General features: G+C 30.6%; 1 protein-coding gene across 1 annotated transcript in view; it reads left to right on the top strand.

The window, feature by feature from the left end:
* LOC148284931 (uncharacterized) overlaps positions 1-24,617 on the top strand; it is a 180,767-nt gene that overhangs the window by 142,745 nt on the left and 13,405 nt on the right. Inside the window, exons 3-6 of the mRNA XM_088233059.1 lie at positions 16,929-18,302; positions 18,480-18,614; positions 19,169-19,816; positions 21,410-21,523. Coding sequence (XP_088089185.1) covers positions 16,929-18,302; positions 18,480-18,614; positions 19,169-19,816; positions 21,410-21,523 — 2,271 coding nt within the window. The remainder of the gene's footprint in view (positions 1-16,928; positions 18,303-18,479; positions 18,615-19,168; positions 19,817-21,409; positions 21,524-24,617) is intronic.

The following is a 24,617-nucleotide window of genomic DNA, read 5'->3' as shown; positions in this document are numbered from 1 at the left end:
GAGCTCGGCTCGAGTAAAGTTAAAACCAGTAATACTAAAATTGTTTAAAAATACAGTCAGATTAAGATTTTGTAAAAAAAAAATTACACCACGAACGACCAAGTAGCTAATGAAAGTAGTAAATTACAGAACAGAACACCGAGGCTAGAAAACGTCATAGGCATATTTTATGGCCTCACTGGGAATCAAACCCTTAACCCTACGTGCGTGAGGCGAGCGTTTTAGTTATTACACCACGGGGTCGCCGATAAATACCTACCATAGACCCGACTCAAGACTTTTTAGCGAGTCAGAGCAAGTTCACAGGCATCATTTCTTAATTCAATTGATTTATTCAAATATCTGTACATGACAAAACAAAGTATCTCAATTCATACACAGAAATAATTAAATAAAAAAATCAATAAAATAAGGGATATGTAAAAATAACACATAGGTGTACCATAATATCTTGTAAATTCGAGTTTTGAAAGGCAGTGTATAAATTTATTATCTCCAAATTTGAATACTTAAATAATACTATGTTGTTATATATTGTATACCTTTTATTAACTTATATCTGTATTCTTTATTATTATGTTTCAACATTTTTCTAATTTTAAGATTCTTTTAATAAAACCGATGGGAAAAAATGAACTTCTGTTCTCTCTACTAAAATAAATAATATGTATGTACTATATGTAAGATTAGTTTTTATATATTTTTATTTTATTTTTCTTATTACTTAATTTTCAATTTTTTGCTACTTTTGTGTAAAATATATGTCTGTTCTTGAATTATATATATATTTTAAACATGTAAAAGCCTACAAGTGTGTAAATAAATAAATAAAAATAAATAAAATGAAATAATATGTTAAAAATGTAATAGAATCTTGTAACGAAAAAATCCCGTGAAAAATGTCAATGTCCAAAGTAATATTGTTCAACATCGAGATAGTCCTTCCAATAGGCATAACCATTCATAGGTTGGTCCTGTATATTGGAATGTGAAACGGTCAATGTTGACGTTGTCTAAGGTAGGTACATAAAAGCTAAAGCTGCGCATAATTTCAGGGCTGTCGACACTACCGCGCAACAATCGAAAGAAGTGCGTTAGATACACATCCCTTCGGGTCTTCAAACTGTTGTAACCAACCATGCCCCGGAGTAACTCAGTGAGATAAAGCCATGGATAATATCCGCACTGCTTCATGTAGAGAAATCGAAGAAATTTCTTTTGAACCCTTTCCTCCATAAGAGAGTACCACGGTCCCCAAATCATCAAGCCACTGTTAAGTCTATTTCGCACCGACGAGTTATAAAGAATTCTCATTACTCGTGTATTACCGAAAACCCTGGCAGTACGCAGGACCAATCCTAATGTATTTAACGAACTACTACAAACTGTTTTGATCTGATCATGAAATGTCAGGGAACTCAAAAGTTATGCCCAGATCTTTAAGCTTAAAAGTCCGCATAAGATTTTGGTCATTCATTTTGCAGCGAAAAAAAGGCAGTGTTTTGTAGGCCCTGGTTCCGATGTAAGTTTATTATAAAATTTCTTTGTAAACATTTTATTCACCGTGCATTCATTTTTTGCAAATTCGTAAACTTTTTACATTATAATTTCTTCAGATCTGAAACTAAAATGTAACATTTATGAATGTTCCTTAAAATATTTTTTCATGGTTCAATATAATGTGTAAACTTCCCATTCATAAAATCAAAGTATTGTGCTTAGTTAATCTGCTTAAAAGTGTATTTCCTACTCTGTTATTCCATTGTTTTTTTTCCATCTGTTCTTTACTTACCTTTTCTTGTATATAATAAGAAAAAAAAAACCTAGGACTTAATCCCAATTTCAGTAAAAAACTTTCCTAAAAATGAACTGTATTGCAAACCATTTGTAATTATATTTATATTGTCTGTCCATTAATAAAATACTTATGTGATCTTTTTATATCCAAACCTTGTCACAAATATTATAAAATTCAAAATGTCGAAATAATTTACCAGTCCCGAAGATGTCTTCGTAGGCAAAGGCGCTCGTTGGTAAAATAAAAAAAAACGAAACTAAACGAAGATGTTTTATTAATAATTTTATTCGGAATTTTATACAAATCATTAACTTTTTATATGAGACTTTGTATTTGAAATGTTAAAAAATATGTTAAAAAAATATTACAGAATATGAAAAAACAAGCTTCTTTTTTATGCATTGTTATTTTCAAATGAATGAAAAGCAATTTTGAAAAAATTAGATAATGTAGTTATCAGGTGCAATAAGGTCAATTCTATATTTTGCTAAAAACAGTCAGACCGCTTTCCAACAAAAAACTGTAATAATCACCTTCTGAAAATCGTGTCGATTACAAAAACGGTATTTCTCAATTTGCAAAAAACACCCATAGCACTAGAAAAATCTGACGGTACTTTAAAAATCATTAAAACTGGTCAAATATATAATTAGATTCTTGTTTGTAGTATTAAAAAAATATGTATTCATTGTTTATCATTTGTCAAAGTCGAAAACATTACAACCGTTGTGTAGATTTGATTATGCACTCGTTTCATAAAGGAGCTATTATCTCAGTTTCACTTTTCTATGTCTAGCTGCTTTCTGCATAACAACGTTCAAATGCAATTGCAATGCTCTACGCAGAAAAAGGTGAGAATTACGGTGGGAATTTGAAAGATATATAATTTATCGAATACTCCAGTTGATTCAGTGAAGTGATTCACGTCCTTTCTCTATAATTTGGCTTGACCGACATTAATCGAACATGCTAATTCCAAATATTAAAAATATCCAAACCGCAAACAAAATGATGCCGAAAAGCGCTATTGACTTTCCAAATATGAAATACCGATAGTTATTTATTCTTGCTAAATAATAAGTTCTTTTTATATTTCTAGCAGGTACAAAAGAAAATGTGTGGTTTATATTCCGTTTATGTTTTAAGCATCTAATACATGACGTATAGTAGTCTCGCCATCTTAACAATATAAGTTGCACAAAACATATACTCGTACTGTGGTGTTTATTTGCATTGCAGAGTAATTATTATTGTCCAGATGAAGAGAGAGAAAAGTCAGTATGTTGTCATGTACAAATATTTACTCAAATTCATTTTTATAATTAATTTGGGTAGTGAAATTAATTTAAAGCATTTTGATTTTGAGAAAAATACTAGTATAAAAATACAGTCCACTCAAATCTTTAATAAACCTTTGCTGATGTGTTCACCGACAGGTACTTACACATTAATATTGGCTAGTCAAAAGGATATGCAGTGAAGAACAATTTGATGATTAGGTATTTGAATATAGTTTTTATGTCATTCTCTCGCAGATGCCTCCTCATATACTGTGCGAAAAAGACAACTGCAACGGACTGATTATGCCTAGCAAAACTCAATAAAATCGAAGTCTCGTAGTCCCGTTTTGCGCACCCCAAAACTGAACCAATTTTGATTTATTTTTGAGAAAAAGTTTCAAAATTAAATTTTCTGTATCGGTTTTTTTTATTTTATTTTTTTTAAATATAATTATCATATTTGTGTACCGTAAGTCCGAAGACGGCAGATTAAATTAGGCACATTTTAGGGTTTTCTGTTGGTTCTAGCTCCTATAAAAGACGATTCATAATTAAAAAATGTCAGGAACACGCTAATGGTGGACATTTGTGGTATGAAAAAAAAAACTCATTGCTCTAGTCCCATTATCTAAAGAGAAAATATGGAAATACGTTCGAATGGAGAAAAATCCACTTAAAAAGATTCGAATGCACTGTACATACATAATTTATTATGTCAAATGAATCGAAAATACGATAACTTAAATTAACATCTATTTTTCAAATACATTATTTTACAAATTATTCTGAAAATTGTACTTCTGAAAGAAAGAGGGAAAGAGATTAAGAAAATATTCTAAAAAATTTATAAATCCAGGTAAATTAAATCCGTTATAAAAAAAATTAAGATTAGCGGGTAGCTTAGTTATAAATTTTATTCCTTTCCAACCCGAAAATACCAATTTACTGATTTGAAAATTAGATTGTCTTAAATTTTGTCTTTTGATATCTGATACAACAATGAAATCTCGCATTAATATATTACGAAATATTTGACATCGATGAATTTTACAATTTAGTTATAAAAAACTTATAAAATGTATCGAGAAAATAAACTTCGTTCAAACAATTTAATAACGTTTGAATTTCAAGCTTCTTCAAATTAATCATCTCATGATTGATCAATACAATTATTTACAATACTTAGAACCGCTCTCTTCTTAAAGCAAAAAACTCGTTCGTGAACGGGATGGGATGCCTAAGAAAATTACGCCGATTGCGTTATTTTGAATGCCAAGATGTGTTCTGAATTAATACTTCTCACGCAGTCAGCTAGTTATTTTGGAGGGCACACTTGAGTGAAGATGAAAAATGAAATAATTTTTGGTTAGAAAATAAATAAGATACACCATATTCACCAAAAGAAAAATTAACTATGAATTACTTCACATACTTCACATAAACATTGCTTGAAGTGCATCGTTCACCCTGTTCCTGACACTCAACTTTCCTTTTAATATGATTCTCAGTAATTTTCCAGTACTTAAATATACGAGTACTCCCAGATACAGAAATTCTACTACCAGATTTTGAATATCTCAATTCACAAAGGTATCACATTTAGTCATCCCTCCATGAACATTGTCTTTAATTTATTTATTGTTTACATCATGATCTTGCCCAATAATATTTGTTAAAAATTATTGATGTTTTCATGGAATCCAATCACAGTAATCTTACAGTTTTTAATACTTCAATATCTTTAAAAAAAACCATCAGATTCGATTTATCAACAACATCATCAGAAAATCACTTTCTTTGCATACATCGTAGAGCTTTGTCACCAAGAAAAGAGAAGTATCGCATACCACGAATACCGATAAAAGTATGTGAAACAGATTTAGAAAAAATATTTGTGTTTTCAAAATCATTATAAATATTGTGGAGACATGTTTTCATATTTAAGTTTTGAAAATAAATTATTAAAAAACGTGTTCCGACAAAAACGCGACATGTTTGACATTGATAATTGTGACGTCAAGATTTGTGACGGTTTTCTATTTCAATTTAAGCGGTCACATACAAAGTTAAAAATTTGCATGGATCGTGACGTATTAGGGGCGTGGACAATGCAATGGCACGTTTTCGCAGTATTTAAAATTGTAAATTTGAAAATATTTTTTACTTTTCCTTGTAAGTCCACTTTATTGCTAACAAGAACGGTATTATCAGCATACAAAAGACAGTTGATAGTTAAATCACCAATTTTTGCTCCCATTCTTAAACACTTCAGTCAGTCACGGTGGCATCACTTATCTCAGATTGACAATATTTAGAATGCGTATATAAATATTTATGTAAAAGCACCTGACCCACCGTGATAATTAAAAGTAAAAGCATTGAAGAACGCATTAACGAACCTAATATATTTTTTACGATTCCGAGTCCATTGACCGTTCTGACAGTACCTACCCTAGATAATGTAGCGTTTAGTCAAACACAATGGAGAAATTTATCTTAATTGTAATACCTTTCGACGAAAAATCATTCGCTCATATTTATTTCGTCCAACTACAATATCTCAGTACAATCAAAATTGAACGCTGAAATTACGAAAAATACATTATGTGCTGAATACTGAATAATAAGTATGTAATATCCGTGACTTCAAATATACATTTGATACATAAAACAACGTATTTGGACTTTCTTCGTCACGTGTCGGAAACCAACAGAAATAACAATTTTATATTTAACATATTACAACAGAGATGAAGAACATTTTAAAGAAGGTAATATATAAGTCAAGGCATCTACAGGGCTTATGACCTGTCATTGGCTGGTTTAAGTGGCCACTTTACACACTGTGTAACATTCACCATCCTGCCCATATTTGAACATCTATATTACTTCGATTCTTTCATCTGTTGATGTTTGTGAAGTTAAAGAGCTGAAACCTTTATTTATGCGGGTGAGATTCATCTAATTGAATTATTTCACCTACATACTAGGCAACGCCTGAAATTTTTTTTTTTTCAATTTCTATACTTCTTCATGAACCAGGTGGTTTTATCCACAATATTTTGAGTTATTATATTTTATTTATTTATTATACGGCACAAGTGCCTTTTACAATATAATATATAACAATATAATGAGTTAGTTAGATATACACAAATTTTAAAACAATATTTCAACACGGGTATAAATAGAAAAATAAGAATAACAAAACATATATAAATATATATATATACATGAATGTATGTCAGCATACAAAAGATATAAAAAAGTCGGTTTATATGAATATAAAATGAGTTAACACCAGATCGTTAGCACAAGTGGCTTTTGCAAATAATTTGTTAATCGTTACTGTAGAACATCATAAAATATTTATTTTATCGAATCCACAGAGACTCCAGTTAAAAATGTCAATATTTATTTATTCGTATTTTTCTCTTACAAACTATAATTAATAATAAAAGTAATGTGACCTCACTGGGGTTACCCCTGCCGAGGACACTTAACAATATACTTTTAAAAAAATATTTTTTTTTACATTTGAGAAAAAACAAAGAAGACTAACTTAATAAACAGAGATAATTAACAAAATGTTGGGACAGTTTTAAACATTACATATTTATGTTTATAATAATTTATTAATATATGAGAGGTACATTCATTTCCTAGTCTGTGTATACGCGAGTGAGTGACAGACATATCTAGTTGGTTTGGGAAGGTGACAATAATATATAGTATTTTGTCAAGTTCTACGTGTTGGTATATTAATATTTATTAAATCCAGGAGTTCTCAACAATCAAATTTAGAATTAATGATTTTATATACAAATATTAGGTCAGTTATTGTCCTGCAATCCTCAAGAGTAGGTATATTTAAAAAAATAACAAAGACATATAGTTAATTTGTTCTATGGGAATATGCAGTTTGAAATTAATGAATTTTAAAAATTGTCGTTGGACTACGAGTATTATTAGTATTTCAACATTTTTTATGTGAATTTTGTAAAAAGGGGACCATAAAGTAGAGCTGTACTCTAATTGGCTTCTAACCAAGGATATATACAAGAGTTTAATTATTTTAACTGATTCAAAATCTATACTTAAATTTATTTCAACAAAGAGGGAAAACTTTGTTGAGAAGGGAATATGGAAGTCTAGGCATTTACAGGGCTTATGACCTGTTATTGGCTGGTTTAAGTGGCCACTTTACAGATTGTGTAACATAAATAACTATGAATAATAAAAATGAATAACCTAGGGAGAAAATCCAGCCAGTCTGATAGCATTTGGACATACTCAAACATCGTTGATTCAAATTGATTGGCGGCCTCCGTGGTGTAGTGGTCAAGACGCTTGACTCACGCACGGAAGGTTCCGGGTTCGATTCCCGGTGAGAACACAAAAATTAAAAATGTGATTTTTCTCAAGCCTGGTTGTTCTGTAATGTAATTCACCACTATAATTGGGCCTCCTGGCCTGTTGTGGTGCAAAAAAAAAATCCTTAATGGTTCTATGAATGAAATCCCAAAGTTATAATATTTAACTCAAAGTTGTAAAAAATTAATATAATGGTGAATTTTACGAATATATACGAAATAAACATAAAAAATCTTTCCACGCTTAGGTTCTGTTATTTAAGGTAGGTACTTATTTCATCATCATTATTCCGCTTCTGCACCCACACACAGGGCACAGCATCTGTAAATCTTATGTAGCGTATTTAGATTATCTGTTACTTGAAGGTAAGGTGACCAGTCTTACGCTCGGGTGTTGTTAGTGCAGGAACAACGAAACATTGTAGTTTGAACCACCTTTTACAGGAATGTGAAATCAGGTAGTGAGTATGGAATGAGAGAAGAAGAGAAACCGAGGAAAGAAAAGGAATAAAGTATGTTTGAAATAAAAATGAAGGTAGTTTAAGGTTCTAAGGATATATAGTAATGTTTCAGGCGTTTCTTGAAGGTTGCCAGAGAAGGTGCATTTTTTATATGAGGAGGTAGCTCATTCCGAAGTAAGTATAGCACCCCGAACAGAAAAGAAATTGCTGAAAAATGATGTGCTATATCAAAGAATGCAAAGGGAAATGCGAAGCGAAAGACCATGATTAGAAATAGCAATTAAATTTTTAGTAAGATATTTTAAAGCGCATGGGTTGTGAAGAATATTATGTAGTGTAATAGATTTATTTAGATAGTTTTTTTAATTTACAATTAAAAAAAAAATGCACCACAACAGGCCAGGAGGTCCGATTGCAGTGGTGAATTACATCACAGAACACCCAGGCTTGGAAAAAACTCACATTTATTTTTTGTGTTCTCACCGGGAATCGAACCCGGAACCTTCCGTGCGTGAGTCAAGCGTCTTGACTTGTTATACAAATAAAATTTAAACACCTAGTTATACACATTATATCTTTATATTAAAAAGAAGTGAGAGAGATTGAAAGTTTATGCTCTGATAAAAACGAAGACACTTGAGATTGATAATAAAGCGGATGCATTGATTCTGCAAACGCTCCAGACGATACACATATTGTGGGGTTTTTTCTTTAAACTCTAGAATTTCGTTTTTTTTTACGGTTACCGACCAGTATACATATCTATCTACTATCTATACAGGATAATTCACAGTACTGATCGATAGATATTGTACTGATCGATAGATATCGATAGCAAAAAAGTTGAGATTGGTGATATAATTTCATGATTTTATCTTTTAGTGCGGCATTGTTTTGTTTCATAATTGACGGTTGGGCACCTGTAATTTGTAATTGATATCAAACAGGATATAACTAGTTATCAAGGTTTCTCAACATACGAGGGGAAAAATATATATAATAACATTTCAAACTTTTAGATTTTATATTAAATTGAATTTAATTCTCATTTTAAAAACTCGTTAGAGTTTTATGTAATAAGATCAAGTCATGTTATGTCGCGCGTGGTTAGCATAGTCATCGTGTGCTTTTTAATGTTCATTTAACATTTATTTACATTATAATCTCTCAAATAGTCAGGTAAGTCATTATAGTGTTGGAGTCCATTGAATAGTTTTTTTTCCTCTACTCCATCGGAAATTAATTAAAAAAATTATTATTTTGAAAAAAGATTTAATGCATTGTTTTAATAATTTTTCAACATATATTACTTTCCGTGTTTTAAAACGTGTTTTCTCTTTTGATTAATCTCTTAAACGTTAAATAAAATTATGACCAGAAAATTAACAAAATTCGGAAGTACTAAAAAAATAGGATTTAATTTTATTTATTGTGATCAGGTTGGAAAAAAAGCAACAAAAATACCACAGAGTATTTAAGTGTTGTTCTTCATATTATAAAAATCTTTTTAATTTTATTTTACATATCTACGCCTAAAAGGCTCCTTCAAACAAAATGAACATAAGAAAAAATCAATAATAGTATACTAATAACTATTTTGTACAAAAGATTTGACCTAATAAAACATTCCCGGGTAGGGGTGTGTACCTAGTCAGATAAGTCACAAAATCTTAAAAAATAGATTTAAACGTCACCTGACTAGATTTAAAAAAATCTTTCGATGTGAGTAGTCGGTTAAATCAAGAGGTTAATATTCTTATGAGATTCCTGTATTTTGTCCCTAGATAATGATACTAGAGCAGTGTTTTTTTTTTACACATCATAGATACGTAGACGTGTCATTATTGTTTTGCTTTTTCGATAAACTGTTTCTTATGGGAGCTATGATCATAAAAAAATCTACAAAATCGCCCAGTTTTATCTGCCGGCTTCGGACGTACGGTAAACAAATATGTCAAATAATTTTGAAAAACAGAAAAAGTACTGACACAGAAAATTTCGTTTTTTAGACAAAATTGGTTCAACAAAACGTTGATATTGTCGATTTTATTCAGACATCAGTCCAACGTGTAGTTGAATTTTTTGCGAAGTATCGGGGAGGCATTTGCGAGAGAGTGACAGAAAAACAATGTTCAAATACCCATTCATCAAAATTGTCTGCCACGCATATCCTGTTCACGTTTAAAATAGTCAAAAATATAAATTTGATAGGCCTTTTTGCAGCTTACTATAAAAACATGTTTTAGAATTGAAGTACCTACAACAAATTGTTTTATTTAAGTTTTTTTTTCGTTCAATGAATAAAATATACGTTTTTAAAAAAAACACAATTTATTGATATTTTTTTTAGCATTTGACTGAATAAAAATAATCACTCGATAATTTGTACAGTAAGTTACTCGTGGCTAGATTTTGTGCCAATCCACCACTTTTTCGTTAAATCGTCAAAAAAGTTATGAAATATATTAATAAGCCGCAAGCATGTTTGGGCATAAGATAAATGTAAATAACAACGTTATTTGTTTTCCATGAACGAACATAATTATAATTAGATGAACGTGGAAAAATTTTAAACATTTGTTTTGCCGTATCTTAAAATGACAATTTTGGACTTATGTAACTGGATGGACACCCCGACCCGGGAATCAAAGAAATCAACAAAGGTACAAAAACCGTGCCTAAAACTTAACACGCGAACTTTTTATATCCATTTATGCATAAAGTAGACTAAATAAAAATAGCTTATCAGCGTTGTGTGGGTAGGTATCTACTACCTACATACTTTCATTTCTGCAAAGCAAATACCTTGACCTCCTAAAGCACCTGGAAAAGCTGTGTAGATACTTTAAATAAACAGTAGTATATCATTTTGTAGATATTGATATAAATACCTACTTATAAATATAAAAAAATACAATTTTGTGTTTAAGTTAATTTTATTTAAAAATACGTGAATTACTCATAAAAATGAGGAACTTCAGCCCTAACGGGAATTGGATACAAAAAAATATTTCTGCGCTTGATAAAAATTAGAGCATTCATTGTACGGCAAAGTTTCTTGAAAACGTACGAAAAAAGTATTTAAACACATTTCAATCAAAACGAATCACTTTGAACGACGTCACTAGTTCATGTGAATCAACCAATGATCAGAGAGCCGTGAAAGATATCCGATTTACTTACCGTCAACGGACCGATCGGCAGAACTGACCGGGAAAAGCGGAAGAGAACCTCAGACGTCACATGCACAGTAATTTCATAAATGTAAAACTTTACAGCGCTGATAATACGAAATAAAAAAATTGGTTTTATTTTAATAGTCCATAAACAAATATATATTTTTTTGAAACTACTGAATTTCTCCATTCATAGATTTATATCAAACACAATGTCTGTTCAAAGATATTCGTTTTCAATAGCGATTTTAGTAAATAATTGATCATTTATTTGCTGTATAAAAATACTTTTTAACAAGGTATGTATTATATACAAAGATTTTATTTAAAGATGCTGAATTTGCTTCCTGTTTAAAGCTTTTACGTTTAAAACCGAATAATTTCTAGAATAATTATTTTAACAGCACAGCATATTGCAATTTTCACTTATAATTTTTTTTTATTAAGGGGTTAAAATGTGTATGCTTCACATCACCATCATTTCCTTTCTGCATCCAATAGTGCATAGGGCACTGCATTGGTACACCAATCGCAGTGTATATTGATCATTTTTGTTACATGAAGTTAAGATGATCAGTTACCAGTAGCTACGGTTGCTATGGTAACAATTTTCCATATCTATAGCAACCGACATCAACAATTACACATTTTTTCTCTTCTTGATACTTTCTGCCAACTACCGCATGTTCATAATTTTATCTGCCCGCATTTGCTAGTCCTATTACCATCTGCCCGCATCTGAACATTTTTTCATTTTCTGACCGCCGCTCCGCCACATTCATCTTTATATTTGGCAAATAACTATAGTGAAAGTACCTTGTTCACCAAAAAAAGAAAAAACTACCCAGAAGCAAGGACTTGGAGATATCATCTGGATTCTTGTCTCTGATTCCCTTTCCTGTTTTCCTAAAGGTAGGATTTTGGTTTGCTGTAGTTTGTTTGGTCGCATACTGTTCTTTTCCGCATTTTCCATCTCCGCGCAACGCATCTTTTCTTTCCCCGCAAAAATTAACACAGATCAACGATTCATTCAAGTAATATCCACACAAAATTATAATCGCCGGCCCATCGATGTATCGGCTTTTTTATTGAACTTTTTGTACATAATGTTAATTGTACATTGGCAGGCTTATTGCCAGATGGTAATTTCTTCCAACGAACCACCCTGTATACACAGTTTACGCAGAAGATGGCTCCTACAATAGTAGCCGAAACGTTGGAACGAATCCAACATACACGGGATCACCCAAAAAATATACACATTGGTTACTTAATAAAGCATGAAAAAATACATGTGTAATTATATTATTTATCTATTTATTAATATACACGGCACGCATTGCCTTTTACCTTAAAAAGATACACGTTTAGAATAATATAAACACTCCAATACAATGTGAAAAACTTCAAAATTAAATTGAAAAGTATTATGTTAAATAAATACTATATATAACACATCAAAATAATCGGGTTGTGGTCCTGTGGCTAGTCCGTGTCCGTGGTTCGAATCCTACTCTACCCCAACTTGATTCCCATTTTCTAATAGTGAGTTATTTACAACTCGTTGAAATTGGCCCTCAAAATTAAATATTTGGGTAAATCATAAGAACGCAAATATTTCTTTTTTAAAAAAAAAATAAAAATGTATAAAGAACATATTTAGATATAAAAAAAATAATTAAACAATGTGTGCAGATAAAATTTTAAAAGGAAAAGAATGTATATTTTTTTATTTAAGAGGTGCAAAATATAAGTATATTGAATACAATAAAATCATTTTGTCTAAAAAAAATAATAAAATAACAGTAACAATAATAACATTTTTTTTTTTTAAATTAGTACACACGTAAATATGGTACACAATAGTACCCATACAAAAGTAAACATAGAAAGCACTATAATCTAACAAATTTAAATTACCGTTCACCATCTTTGAAATGATTAAATAGAGTTGATAATATAATATACGGCAGATTTTACAGACTTTTACTGGAGACAAATTTAAAATCAATCTGAAAAAGCACATGATGACTGAACTAACTAGACTAGACGAGACATAAAATGACTTGACAATATTAAATTTCTAATGTAACCCTAACGGGTTTTTTAAAATTGTAAATAAATAAAAAATATATAAATACGGCAAAACATCAATCGTTCGGATTAATGAGTGCCAGACGTAATACAAATATGTGGGAATCCGGATAGTTGGATTAACCATTAAATTAAGGCAATGCTTTGAAAAAAAACGTAAAATTTACTCTAAAATCCCGTTTTTATTGCTTTTGAAATAATGCCGCGAATTGAAATCCCATTAATAACTCCCTCAAACATGTCCAGCAATGTTAATTGCTCTGACGAAACTCATTTACGAGCAGCGCGGTCCTTCTTTCGAGGATTTATTTTCTGATAACGATCCAGATACTTGGCAATCCGGATGACCTGAGTTCGAATAAACGGAGTTCTACTATTTGTGCATTTTTGTACTCGGCACTCGGCACCATATACTCGGAGCCTTATGGATTATTAGTTAAAAATCATATTTATCAAGAATTGCAGACATGATCATAAATAATCGATTCAATCCATACATTTCACATTGCTTGCGAAATTTTAATGATTTAATCATGAATTTCAATAAAACGCTAAACCTATAAGGGGTAGGCAAGATCTTGAAACGAGGTCAGAACAAAAAAGGGACTTCAAAAGTAAAGTATTGATCAAAACAGGTTTTTATTTGTTGATTGAGTACTTTGTACTTGGCAATAAATCAGGCCAGTGTGTTACTTCGGATTAATTGTAATGATTTGCCATAGTTGATTCAAAAGTGGCAAATTAAGTTAATGATGCAGAACAGACAAGACGTAGACAATGATCATCCTTGAACGCGTTGTCGAATTAACTTTTAAAAATGTTATTTCTGTATGAATTGAAAGACTAGATACTCCATCTTACGATGAAGTTAGTTCGCAGTAATCATCATTCCATTTCCGCGCCTAATGGTGCATAGGGCACTACATTGGTATACCACTTCGCCTGTATATCTAAGAGCGCATCCAACCTCTTTCACAACACGGACTATCTCTTCGTTCTAGTGACGAGAGAACCCTTTTAATACCCTGTCATCGCTCTTATTTTTTTGCCTCCTCTTTAACAGTAGTTACCGCTAGATTGTGGAATAATCTACCCACTAATGTTAGAGACGCCCCTTCTTTATTTACATTTAAGTCAAGATTGAAATGTCACTATCTAAATATTTAAATTGTTACTTTATCCTTCTTCTTTCCTTCCCACCCCCTCTCCTCTCTTCATAGTATAGTGTTAATTTTTTACATATTCTTATTTTGTAAATCTTTGTTTTGAATTTTTGTACAAAATAGTAAGATTCAATATGTCCATGTATTTGTAATTTTCTCAAACTGAACGGTTTGAGTAGGAAGGAAGAAATTGCCTCAATGCAACATGCCTTTTCCTTATATTTATATATGCATATGTATATATATATATATATATATATATATATATATATATATATATATATATATATATATATATATATATATATATATATATATATATATATATATATATAACTTAATATATATATATATATATATATAACTTAATATATATATATATATATATATATATATATAACTTTATATATATATATATATATTTTATATGTGTATAAAGTGTTAAATAAATAAATAAATGTACATTATAATCCATAATCCTATCAATTTTTCATTTAATTTCTTGCAAATATTTAAACATTAGGGGACTTATTGCCAAATGGCAATTTCTTTCATCCAACCGATGGTATATTTTTTTCATTTATTTTTTAAAAGAAATACGAGAATAACACAAACAAAAAATAGGTATAAAAATCGAACTAGTAATTTGATTTTATAAATGGCTTCATATCGATTCTAGCCTTCAATGAAAAATATAATAAAGAGACAGGAAAAGAGGATAGATAAACGAAAAGAAAAGATGTGTTTCGTAAGGGGTGATTTAAAGATACACACTATAGAAATATATATTTTTGAATGAACAGTATTTGTGTAAGAGAAGGAGGAATTTATGATGGAAATTCAAAGGCACATCATGCAAGTTCATTTATATCATTTCTGTTCAAGAAACATTATTTTTATTCTGCTATAAAAAGGGTTAAACGCAAGCGTTAAATCTGAGTAAGTTTATAATAACTCATAATTATATTATATCGTTTCAATAGCACGATATTTAAATTTCACTTTTGAAAATTTCTCATTTTTTTCCCTCAACGTTTTAATAAATTTCTAGTTATTTTTGTTAAGTACCTTTTAATTAAGATAATCTTAATGTTAAATTATATTTTGCGAATTTGTTAATCTGTCTCAAAAGATAAAAAATAATGAAATACTATTGTTGGTTAGAGAGAGAATTTATTGGTATTCTTAATATATTCAGTGTTGAGTTTTTGTAATACTTTAAATCGTATCTCATATAGACTGCGTGATTTTCCCTGCTCACTGTTACATGCAAAGGTAGAGGTATGATAATCTGTCAGCAACTTAGATGAAAGTAAAATCGTGACCACAAAGATGTTATTTTATAAATTAAACTATAATTTAGGTTTGCGGTAAATTTGAAGGTATTCTAACAATAAAGTCATATTTCTTTATAAGAACTTGGGACGGTTTTATGACAGTAAAAATTTACATAATACGTATGTAATAGTTTGCAATTTACTTTCTTTAAATAATTATTTACATGTTTTTATATACAAAGATGTTGTTATTAGTTTTTTGATAGGCAAATGTGTGTGTTAAAGTTAGGTACATAGATATAACATTATTGTATATCATGAGTTTAATGTGTTCTTCTTCTTCTTAGTTATTTATTGGCTTTTTTACCTCAACCGAGTGTTCTAAGTCAGTGTCGAGTTTCAGATTTTACTTTGTTAAATATTTACACACGTGTAAGAACTATGTACATAATATAATAGTAAAAAAATTTATAAATAAAAGTGGAATAAAACTAGATACGTATTTTTATTATTATAATTAAAATGCCGTTCCACCAAGAAATGTCAGTAAAAAAACTCAATTTATAATATATACAAGTTAGTGTGTTAGTATTTAATATTACATACGCTATACATTTATAACTTATTAACAACTTAATACCATTTATAACTACATAATAATATTTTAAATACATGTTTATTGGGGGGGACAGGAGAGTAAGAATATGAATAGGAAATGAGACGTTGATATCGGAGAGGTCGGATAGGAACTTAGGATAACAATAATGAGTTTGAGATGTATCAACTTCTTGTTCACAATACACTTTCTTAATTTACCTCAAAATTACTAATTTATAAAATCTACTCCAGTGGTGGTGGTTCTTAATCTTCTCTTCCCCTAGAGAGTGATTAATTTGAAGAATTTTATTTTTTTTAAGTGACGAGACTTTGCTTCACATAATGGCCACACTGATGATTAAACGTCAAATGGTGTATAAAACTGCTGCAAAAACGGAAATAAAACAATACAGTTTGGTCAATTCAACTTAGTTAAGTGTTTTGGGTAATGTTTAAGGTCGCAATAATATTCAAAATGAAAATCATCATGTTTGATTTCACGTGTTCATATTTTTTGACGTTTCATCATCAGTGTGGCCATTATGAGAAAGCAAAGTCTCGTCAATATAAAAAAAAATATTCAAAGTAATCACTCTCTAGGAGTAGAGAAGATCCAGAATACCACCCCTGCATAATAAATTCTCTTTGAACTATTGACAATACAACAGTTTTTTTTAAATCATTAACAATTTTTTCTTTTTTGTTTCAGAGAAATCTCCGAACAAGAAGCAGCACACCTTCAGTATCACAAGAAAATGAAGAAGAATCAGCAGTCAGTTGGATAGGCTCAAGAACAGGAGCTGAACAAAAAAATAGTACTGAGCCAAAGAGTTACGTAAGAAGGATAGATGGACTAAACAGCAGGCGAAAGATTATTCCTCCTATAGACATGGACATAGTTCCTTCCGGCCAAGATCCCATGTTACCAAGGAGCTCCAAAAATATTAGAAGGAACGATTCCAGACAAAAACCCTCACCTGAAACATCATTTGTTCAGGTGACAAATAATGGAGCGTTTTCAGAATCCAGGAGAGCGAGGGTTTTATCTACTAGGCAGCCGGTTGTCCGAAATCCAGACGAACCGAAACATGCAGATCTAGTTTCTAGAGGACACAGACAAACTGCACAAGCGAGAATGCAAAATCCGGAAGAAGTTCCGCCTACGCTAGTGAGAAGTCGGCAGAGGAAGCCGGCGAGAGATTTTGTGGAACCGTCACCACGCTCTGGGCGACTACTTAGTCCTAAACCACCGAGTGTAGTGATAGATGAATCAAAACTTGAAATATTGAGTTTAGATATGGAAAGCGGAGCGATAAATAAAGAGTATGATTACAATATGGCAGAAAATTTCATGAAAGAAACGACGTTTGACAAGGTTAAAACTTCAAGTTCAACGCCAGCCGTAATTTTGCAAGAAGCCACTTCACCTAGAAGCAGAGGTCGCAACCCTCCTCTCAGAAGTAGAGGCAACTCAATTCCATCGAGACAAAGGCAAGGCTACGAATCTTCTACGATAGAAAATACTACTTCACAAAACAGTCGATCTAGAAGTCGCGGTAGAATACATCACACGGCCAAATCGGAAATGCAAACGGAGCCATTATTCGAACGAACCGAAAAATCAGTTCAAACTGCAAATTTTACACCACGAACGAGAAAATTAACGAGGGCTACAAATCCCACAGCTGAAACATCATCAACGATTGATACGTATTCAAGGGGGCGCGGGCGCTCTAATTTAAGAAGAACTTCAGCAATCCCTAAAGTTGAAATAATTTCTTCATCGGAAAATATCCGTCCCATAGTGTCGAATAGAAGATCGGATATATTAACGACATCTGTTGACGAAATACCGGATACTCCATCAAGCGAAACACCATTACAGGCAAATAAAAGGTTGAGGAAAAAGTTAGTAAAACTAAACAGCGCGGACTCGAACCAAAATAGTGAACGAAGCGCTAATTCTCGTGGAAACGCTCGATCTGGTGAAGATAAAGGTTTCAGCGGATCTACTGAGGATTATGAAAATGAAAATTATCCGGAGCACTTTAAAACATTGCTTTTAGCCAAGGAGAATGCTGCTGTAAGCATAGTAATAATTATCGTTTTGTATCATCACATTTTAAGTTATCATTTTTAGATCCAATTCCAATGACAGTAAGTTCGTAGGTTGAACAAACGAACAAAATCCAATAAAATCACGGCTATAATGGGTAGGTGATATATTTTCTTATAGTTTATTGTGTTTTTATTTTTTTAGAAACAATCTACTCCTAGTGTATCAACGCAGGAAACCCTTTCGACAAAGACGTCTCGACTAATAATAAATTTGTACAATCCAGAGTCTTCTCAATCACCCAATGTTTTAAAAGCTCCTTCTACTAAGTTTCCCAGGGTAAGATTTTAATATTTTTTTGATTTGTCTATTAAAATATTAACAACACTTTATCTTTTCTACTATAATGGCCTTACTCAGTTACCTTAACCAACTACCAAAGAACTCTGCATAGCGACAGCTTTTGGCTCACTCGAATTTTGAATAAAATGTAAAATGATTTTATTTTCAATGTTCAAGGAATATTTCCTATTTTATATGTTATTATCTAAGACAAATTAAAACTCAAATTACTATCATTCAATTTTCCAGTAAATAATAATTTTATGAATAAAAAGTAGTGTGATTTTTATTTAAGTACCTACCCAAGTAGGCACTTAAAACTCTTTTCTTAGTTACAACTTAAAATGTGCATTGCATAAATTTAGTCTTTTTTTTGGGAGGGTCCGATGTCTTGCAGGGCATCCGCTGGCACAGCGCGGGTTTAAACTGTGCAACTCGGCTATAAGCTTAGACTATACCCTGTCTGCGTAATCTATAAGTGTGAAAGCACTACAATTCATGATATGAATCATAAATGAGTATATAAATTTTGTTTTTAATTTTGTACACAGTTTCGTGCTTTGAAAACATCACCAATTTCCCCAATTGACTCTGATAGTGTAAATATTGAAAATGCAAAAGAAACTAACAAGGTTAATACCGTTTTGAAACGGAAAATAAAAGATAACACTTTTGGAAAAGTCAGTACCTCTGAGACACCAACAGATACTTCACCAATTACTCCGAGATATGCTCGCCAGCATAAGTTTACGGCTTCTCGTTACAACGGTTACAAGAAGGTTACCACTTCAAGTCCAGTAGATGACCAGCCAAAGACATCGCTAAAGCCTAGACGAACTCCCGCATTCAGATCTAATCTGCATTCTAGAACAAAAGGTACTACAGAGAAACCAGTAGAAGTATCTACTGGCTCAGAACTTGAATCAGGAAACCTTTCCCTTGAAACATCATCTCCCGTACATGATGAATTACTCTCTACAAGTACTGAAGTTCCAAAAAAATATCCTCAGCGTTTTAATAAGTTTAAGACGTTATCTACTAAGGTCCCCTTAACTACCAAAGATGGACCAAACGGCTTTAAAAGGTTAAGCACAAGGACTTATCAGAGGAGAACTGAAGCACCTAATGTATTGGATGACAGTATAAAGAGCAGCTCTCAGGAAGATAGTAAAACTCTGCGACAAAAGTTCTCGAGTCAAGTAAGTATTTTTGAATAAGTTAAAAATTCTAAATACATACCTATAGACAGGGTCTACATTCAAGACGCACGGAAGAAATGCGGTAATGTGTTTTGACTTGGCGTTGCCCGTTTGAGTTTCAATATAAATATATTTATTTATTCATTCAAAATTACACTAGTTAAAATATTAATGAACTTATTAAGGCTTTTTAGGCTATGCCCGTGTCAAGCCATAATAAATAACAATAAAAATACACAGTAAAATTAATTAGATTAAATTATAATGACATGTGATGCAAAAGAATAACAAGAATAAGAATAATAATAATAAGAAAAATAGAAAAAAAGGTATAAGTAATAAATAATAAAAAAAACTAAAGAATATAATGCAAAAAAGATAATCAGAAATAATTTTTAAAATAAAAATTATACAAATTAAGATTCACACATAATTAAATATACAAAATAATGGTATCATTAAAATCAACAAAATAATAGTAAAATATAGTAGTATTAAAAAAAACAAAACAAGAGTATCATTGAAATCAACAGAAAAATAATGTATATAGGTATAAAAACATAATTGAAATGATAATTGAGATATTTTTTCAAGAAACTCACTCAGTACTATAGTAAGAAATAGGATTAATAAATAATATGCCAAATAATAGTACGTACTAAATTAAATAATACAAAAATACATAATGAAAAAAATTGGTGCCTTGATTCAAGAATATAATATATTTGTGTATATTGACCAGCTAATTTTTACCTAAACTCAACCGGACAGCGTCATTACACACTTCTGCATCCCTTCCGTATGACTTGAACGTTGACCTGACTATACATGTATTTCGATAATAAATTGAGGGTCTTTTTGGCATTTCACTTCACTAAAGATGTGTGTCACAACATTTAGTAAATTTTCAAATAAAAAATGTATTAGGGAAATAAAGGAATCAAAATATATGGCCTTTTTGACACTGTACGTAGTAATTCAGGAGATGTAAACAATCATGTTTGTATGTATTTGCAATAAAAAAATACAACGATTGAATCGAATTTAAAACACAAATAATTGTGCCACATTATTACTTAGATTGATGTAATTTTTAATAACAATACATTAGGTAAACACAAATAAATCAATGTCAGATTTTCATTTCAAATATAGTCCAGGTTAATCAAATTTAGTATAACAAAGTTTATGATCTTAAGTCTGGTCGTGACAAAAGCAGATTCAACCGAAGGGCATGTATGAAAAGTTTTATGAATGTGGAAAAAGCTAGGAATGTATGTCAGGATAGACGTGTTTGGTGATCCATTCTCTCAGCCTGCCCGAGGAAATGGCGTGATGGTAGTAGTAGTAGTCGTAATGATCAATCTACGTTTTACCTTTAATTATGTCTTATTGCTTTAAATTATTTTTGTATAATAATCGTATATAAAATATAATCTGTAAAATATTGATCAGCATGCTTCATAATGATAAATAAATTTGTACAGTATTAATTTATCCGAATATTAATATAAAACAATAATAAAACTCTCGTTTGTATTTATGTAAATTATCTGTATGCACTATAATGTTTTGATCATGTTTGTATTAAAGGTACCCAATGAAGCGAACAAAAGATATAACCAATTTAGTTCTCGCTACAAAGCCCCCTTACAGAAAATTCCTCCCGTGTATCAAGCGACTGTTCCAACAGTAACCTCTACTGTGGTAAGGATGTTGCTCTCACAATAATATCCACTATCATTCTAAGTTAAGAGACATGTTAATGTAATGATTCATTCATTATTGTGTGACAACCATTTTTATGTTATAATAATATGTATAAGACTGCATTTTGCACTCAAATGTATGTCATCTCATTCATTGCACATCCATCTCACATTTTGACTAATACTATTTTTTTATTTGTAACTTGAAGCTTGAAAGATGGGCTGCTGCAAAACTCAGCTACCAAAAATATAATGCAATAAAAATATATGTAGTCATAAAATAGGATACCAACTGTTTAACTTTTTTTTCAAATGTCTCAAACTTTAAAGAAATTTCCACTTGAAAACATAGATATGTAGATGGCTTAGCGTGAACATATGCAAGAACATCATTTTGATATGTCAAACTGCTAGTAGCAAAAAATAATCAAAATTTTATAATATCATACAAGTTTCATAATAAAATTCTTTTATATTTCATATTCGCCGTTTTGATATTTTAATTTAGTTTGAAACTTACGTTTCATATATATTTTAAAACTGGTTAGTTTGGGGCATTGGCATTGGCCCAACCTCGGAGTAATAATTCGCCCGCGCTTAAAGAGAAGCCCTTTAGCTCTACTGCATAGAATTAAAGCGTTCCAAATTTTTGGTTTGGTTTTTAGTTTAACAGCAAACATGTAACTTACGGTTTCGGCTTGCGCTTGCAATTCTCGACCTGAGTACCTACAGCCCGTTGTATTGCTGTCAACTGTAGCTAACTTCATGGTTGGTAATCATGTACTGGTTTTGGTCCATTTGGGTGACTATTAGCCAGTGGCGTATTACTAATCTAAGAGTCCAGCAATATAAAATTCTTTAGAAGTTACACTAGTGATTTCATTCTAAGCCATCTTCATGTTTATCAAACAGTTAGAAGTGATTTCGGTCTTGATAATAATTTATGTTTAATAAAGATTGAAAATAGTATAAAAACTGGAGATTAAAAGAACATTTATGGTTAAATATATCAATTTTGATGCCCTTAAACTCAGCAAGTTTACAAGTCGTATAAATCAGGAGTGTAGTTATATCGGTATTGCTACTATATTTGAAATTGTTGCTGGAAATGTACCTGTAAAATAAAATGTTTTTAAGTCTTTTTTATAATTGCTTAGTTAAAGTTCTGAATAAGCCAGTAAATGTTTATATTGGCAAAATTGGTTTGTTTTTGGTACATCTTCTAAAGGCTTGGCTGAAATTCTTCGTAACGGACATTCCGATTGCGGATTCTTTGACAGAACCAGTCTGGTTTGTAGCGGCGGATGGTCAGTTGCGAGGGAAATTCAATCATCAGATCATTCGCTCCATCGACCACAATCCCAGGGTTAACACAAAGCACATCCATTCACAGTGAATCTTCACCAAAGCTTTGCATCATTACTTCATTCACCCTTTTCATTTAATCAATTATTATTAGACACTAGAACTTAATTATTGCATTTGCATATATGGTGGTTATCAAAATGGCAATGGAGATCCTGAAACAATTTGTGTACTGGGTAATTTTTAAATTATTGCTGTGACAAATTCTTTTCGCTAACTTAACTTGTTTATTTATTTTTAATTAAGATACTTTCAAATCATTTTTAGCTTTAGATTCTTTAGCCTACTCTAAACTAAAGTGTCACAGTATATGAATGTCTAAAAAATAGACTAAATGTTTTTTTTTTAAATGGCAGCGTAGTGCACAGCTTTTTGTCACAGGTATCAACTTAAAATGGCCCAAATGTAGACTACATTTTATAATTTCTAACAAGGCTTTTATCTATATGCTACATACTATGGAGCATTTACATTTTTGATTTTCTGACATCTTAAAATCGAAATTACCTACTTAAAAAATATATAATTAATTATTTTGGTTAAAAAAGTTGAACGTATATGGATAAAAAAATTGCATCAAAATTATTATACATTGTATCTGTTGGTTTAAAACATTCGAGGACATTTTTTTCTTATATAATCCATTCATATGGACACATGTCATAACTTTCTTATTTTTTTAAATATTTCACATCCGAATGAACCGTAGTGGATGATTTGTGAAGTAAATCTTATTTGAGTAACATACTAGGACACTTGTAAAGAATTTTTATTTTGTAGGGGCACAATAACTTGTCCTACTATATAATTACTTTAGTTTGGACTTAAGTAGGCTATAGCCGTCTTTCTAATACCAATGTCTTTTTGATTGACAGGTATAGCCATCATTTCCTAAATGGAAGACATGATTTTGATGGCTTTAGCCAACATAACCACAAATATGTTTAGTTTTGATTTTGATTAAGGAAACATGTCAAATCAGTGCATTTGGAAAACCACCATATTATCATTATGATTTAGATTTATTCTATCAAAAACTTTTTCATATTCTCTATATTTGCATGATAAGTTTAATATTATATTAAGATATAATGTTTGTGTACTGTATTTTTTAAATAATTGGTGATAAACTTAATACGCACATTATGAATCAAAATAAAATATAATAAACATTCAAAATAGTAATTTAAATTATAAAACACTTTTCTATCCATTAAAGGGCAAATTCACATTTTGAAAATCTTTTGCAGGTTTGTTTATGACATAATTTATTTTATTCCTTTGGAACACACCTGCCCACTTTAAACATTGACTTAAAAATACTATTAAAATGCTCAATAAACCTACCAGTTAAATAATATACTTATTTTGTTATAGCGTTAAAAGTTTTTTTTTTCAATTTTTGAATTACTTTTGCTATCTTTTAATAATGTGAATCTATTGAAATTTTATTTTAAATTATTAAGGAGGAACTAGCAGATAGGCAGTTATTTGAAGTTTTATTTAAGTTAAATGTAAATTAAACTTTTTTTTTTACATTATCAAATACATATTTGAACTTCTGGTTTTCATTATTAGCTTTTAAAGTACAACAATATATAAACTACTGAGTCTCCAATTATGATGTGTTTTCTAATAAATAATTTTAGTTTTCTTTATTTTTCTATTTTCCATACATTGTCTTTTTCTAAGTTATATGTAGCGATGTATTGCAGCTCTTTACTTTA

This window comes from Micrasema longulum, unplaced genomic scaffold, assembly GCF_059751315.1.
Source record: "Micrasema longulum isolate JH-2025_06_02 unplaced genomic scaffold, ASM5975131v1 h1tg000076l, whole genome shotgun sequence".
Lineage (NCBI taxonomy): Eukaryota > Metazoa > Arthropoda > Insecta > Trichoptera > Brachycentridae > Micrasema > Micrasema longulum.
The sequence above is the reverse complement of the archived record's forward strand: the minus strand, read 5'-3'. Positions and strand labels throughout refer to the sequence as shown.